This window comes from Drosophila tropicalis, unplaced genomic scaffold (genome assembly GCF_018151085.1).
Source record: "Drosophila tropicalis isolate 14030-0801.00 unplaced genomic scaffold, ASM1815108v1 contig_528, whole genome shotgun sequence".
NCBI lineage: Eukaryota > Metazoa > Arthropoda > Insecta > Diptera > Drosophilidae > Drosophila > Drosophila tropicalis.
The window spans coordinates 16,492-21,026 of record NW_027173000.1 but is presented as its reverse complement, the minus strand read 5'-3'; the positions used below and the strand labels follow the sequence as shown (position 1 = coordinate 21,026).

The window sequence follows — 4,535 nt, the reverse complement described above, 5'->3', positions numbered from 1 at the left end:
AGTATAGCAGCAGTTGGCCCGGCGGGGGCGAGTGTCGCAGCGGTTGGCCCAGCAGGGGCGGAGGTGGCATCAGTTAGCCCAGCAGGGGCTCGTATGGCGGCGGTTGGCCCAGCAGCGGCGGGCCCGGCAGGGGCGAGCATGTCAGCAGTTGGCCCGGCAGGGGCGAGTGTCGCAGCGGTTGGCCCAGCAGGGGCGGAGGTGGCATCAGTTAGCCCAGCAGGGGCTCGTATAGCAGCAGTTGGCCCGGCGGAGGCGAGCATGTCAGCAGTTGGCCCGGCAGGGGCGAGTATAGCAGCAGTTGGCCCGGCGGGGGCGAGCATGTCAGCAATTGGCCCGGCAGGGGCGAGTGTGGCGGCAGTTGGCACAGCGGCTATCGGTACTGCAGCAGCGGCGGCTCCTGTGGCCGTCGGTACTGCAGCGGTAGTCACAGCAGTGGGTGCACCAGCAGCGGTGGGCGTGGAGGCGGCCGTCCTAGATGTGGAACGTGTGGCGCGCCGTGTCCCGAAATATGTATCCTTTCGGGTGGTCATCCCACTTCTGAGTTGTAAACACCTATTTATTTGGGTGAAAAATATAACGATTAATTGGTATTTCTTGGATTTTATCTTTGGTTTTTCTGCGCAGATGCAACTTGCTCGTTGCGTCGCCGGAAGAGAAGAGAGACGCCGTCTCTCAACCTATCGAGGACTTATCGCTAACAATCGATACTTATTACTAACAATCGATACTTATTACTAACAATCGATACTTATTACTAACAATCGATACTTATTACTAACAATCGATACTATAATACCGGTTTCGGTATATACATGAGCATTTAACAGACTTGTAAATAATTGGAATCTTACAATAGCTAATTGTTTCGTGACTCTCATGGCTAAATAAGGTGCGGAGCTCGTTCCAAACATCACTGTTGTGCAGGCATATTCTTCCACATAATCACTTGTGTCCGGATTCCATAGAATACGCTGGTACTGCGCGTCGTCGGGTGGAATATTAATACATCTGTACATTTTTTCAACATCCGCCATAAATACCCATTTTAGCCCTCGCCAATTGAGAATGATTCCTTGAAGATGTACGTGCAATTTTGGACCTATTGCTAGAATCTCATTAAGCGATTTTCCATTACTCGTCTTGCTCGATCCATCGAAGACAACTCGCACCTTCGTAGTTGATGACGATTCCTTTATGACTGGGTGATGCGGTAGGTAGCAATGATCGACTCCCCCAATGCAGGATTGCCCGTCTTACTAGCCCGTGACGTTACACGTTCCATTTGACCCAGCTCCAGATTCTCATTTATCGTGCCAACATAAGCGTTATTCAAACTCGCATCGTTACGCAACCGTCTGTCCAGAGAATGTAATCGTTTTAACGCGCTCTTATATGATTCTCCAATTACCATTGATTCGTCCAAGTATGTTAGAAAAGGAAGACGAACAACATATTTCCCAGACGGCATTTGGCTATGTGTCTTAACGAAGAAATCTTCGCACCAGTTTTCCTCTACTGAAACCCCGCGAGGCTCCTCGTCGAATTGTTCTAGCTCCCAAAACTTACATAACAATTGTTCAAGTATCTCATCAGCTTCCTTCCTTCGTACCGTTATGGTGTAGGACGATCTCTTACCAGCTTCTTGATTCGTTTTTCCTGATACAATATATCCCAAATGCGTATTTTGCGCCAGAGGCATACCACGTATTCCTCGATGCACTTCTCCCAACATCAGCTCATCGTAGACGTCATTTCCCAACAAAATATCAACTCCTTGTGGACTGAAGAAGTTAGGGTCGGCCAACGGTAAGCCCTTCAGATGAGTCCACTCTTCAAACGGCAGTCGTTTGATTGGCATGCGCTTACTCACTAGAGGTATTACTGACGCGAGCAGCTTGTATTTCGCATGTGGGTTGTAGATTGATCTTATGACTAGCTCCACCTCTGCTGCCGCATCTGTAATTTTTGTATCTGCTAATCCAGTAATCGTGATGTGAGCCTGTTTGCGTCGTAAACGTAGCTGCTGAGCTGCATTCTCTGAAATGAACGAAACTTGTGAACCTTGATCCAAAAACGCTCTAAACTGTAAGGGATAGCCTTCTATCGACTCTACCCACACCATTGCTGTTGGTAATAAAACCTCGTCTTTGTGCCTTACCTCAGTTTCTGTTGTACTCTTTCCAATTAAAGCATTCGCAGATGCTGTTGGGATAACTCCCTTCCTTAGTGTGGCAAGCGGCCTCTCGCATCCTGATTTGTCTACATGAAGTAGTGTATGATGCCGTCCTTGACATTTTTCATAATTTACCGCACTGTCACATGCATCTATTCGGTGATTTGGTCTAAGGCATCGAAAACACAGTCGATGCCTCACTACACACGCCTTTCGTTCCGATAGCCTCATCTCCTGGAATATCCTGCATACTCCGATAAGGTGTGCATCTCCTTGACACACAATGCATAGGTCTGTCTCTCGAGTAACAAATGAAGCCTTTGTGTAGTTCTGGTTAACTCGTAACCCATGTACACCTGGCTTTGCATTCCGATGTCTATCCCGTGATAGAGTTCCCTCGATATTACTTGCTGACGCCGTAATCATTGTTCTGTACTGTGTTTCAAGATACTGACTGAGCTCCTCAAAGCTCGGCAGATTCTGCGTTGAAGATATTGACCGCTCCCAATCCACTCTTAATTGATTCGGTAATCTCTTCATCATGTAGTACACTAAAATTTCAGACTGTTGTCGCACATCCACACCAGTCTTCTCCAATGAATTCACACATGAGCGGGAAGTTTGCACAAATCTTCTCAAACTTTCCGCATCTCCATATTTTATTGGTAATTGGTGATCGAACACATCCATGTAATGTAAAAATAACACTCGTTTGTTATCATACAAATTTATCAACATTCTCCAAGCCACTTCATAGTTCGCCGCTATTAGCGTTAGATGTTCAATATCCTTAGCTGCGTCTCCAACCAACGAATCCTTCAAATAATGAAAACGATGTAAGTCCGTCAGCTTGTCGCAGTGGTGTACTCTTGTTAAAAACACCTCTTTAAACGCCGGCCACTCAATAAATTTCCCGCTGAAGGTAGGCAGTTTAACTGTTGGGAGTTTCACTTCCTCCAAACATGGTCCCATTTGTTCATGCACCGTCTGATGCAAACAAGACTCATCAAATGCAGTCGACGCCGGGATTCTCCGATCCTTATGTCTCTGCAACTCATTTCGAATCTCAGCTACTCCCATTATGTAGGTTTCTTCGAAACAGTCTCTGATGTCTTTGTCAAAATATCTGCCCTTTATTTCCGCATTATCTCGTTCTTGAATCAGTTGGTGATGATTGCGCTGAAAATCTGCGTGAAGGTGGGCAATCGAGTCCAATCTGGCTTCCAGATGACTCTCGGTATGTCCCGACTCCTCCGATTTATATCGCGCCAATGACTTCTCCAGTGAAGTGAGCAATGTGATTTGCTCCGTAGCCAACGGTAACAGGTTTTCAGCCATAATGAACACCTACCCAAACACATCGACGTTAAATTGTACTCACCCGAATCAGTCTATCCACTGGCAATCACACTCTAAATCCAATCGCCAAGATCATTCCTCCCGGGTTTCGGCACCAAAAAATATGTTGGCTAACGGCTGCGCCCTTGCGGAGCCCCAAACTGCTCGCTTTATATGATGCGGCCTTCGGATGATTTCCACCGAGGCGGCTTCGAGCCACTTGCGATTGGCAAGAAATGAGATGACCAGGTTGACTTCAATCGGTTGCTTTATTTTCTTAACCTAAAACTATAGTACAATTGTCGGCGGGCACAGAAGGTGCAACCGCATCGACCGAGATTAATTTCAAGAGTAAAAATCAAGTGCAGCAAATCACGCTGTCTTTTACAAAATTCAAAGTTCTGGAAATTTCCATAGAAGAAATAAGAAAGAAAAGAATTGAAGTAACGGATCTCCAAGTTTGTCACTTCAAAGTAACTTGCGCTGTTCTTGGTCTCTCTCTCTCTCTTCGTTCGTTTTCTCTTTTTAGCAAAGAGAGTCTGGCTTCAGTTGCAGCTTAAACAATGTTGCTTTGCTTTACTTTGTTTATCTCGCTCATCATTAAAATGTTGAATCATTTCGTCTTCTATCATTTCCTTGATTTTGATATCAGACTTTAATCGCATCTTTGTTCCCGTAAGCAGCTCAAAAGGAGTTGTTTTTATACTTCTACTAAATGTTGAATTGATGACCTGCTGGACATTATTTACAAATTTGGGTAAATGTTTACTATTACTACTCGGGCCCAAAACGCGCTTAAACTACATAATTTTGGTATCAAACGAAAGAGAAAAATTGCACAAGCACGACCTCAAGTGCGCCTTGGCGATTTATTTCGTAGTCTTTGAGTAATTAACAAAAGAAAATTAATATTTTTAGCGGGACTATAGCTAAAAGTAGCTGCCAGAGCAGCCGAATATTCCTCGACTTTAGAGTTTAGATTAAAATATTTGGCTACCAGGGCAGTCAAACAGTGCGCCAAATA

The 4,535-nt window shown here is 45.3% G+C and overlaps 1 protein-coding gene across 1 annotated transcript; it reads right to left on the bottom strand.

Annotated features, from left to right (window-relative positions):
- Positions 1-1,192: 1,192 nt before the first annotated feature.
- On the bottom strand, positions 1,193-3,511 carry LOC137575044 (uncharacterized). The gene is made up of 2 exons (XM_068287436.1): positions 2,530-3,511; positions 1,193-2,037 (listed from the first exon to the last, which is right to left on the bottom strand). The coding sequence occupies exons 1-2, from the start codon at positions 3,509-3,511 to the stop codon at positions 1,193-1,195; spliced, it is 1,827 nt and encodes a 608-aa protein (XP_068143537.1).
- Positions 3,512-4,535: the final 1,024 nt, after the last annotated feature.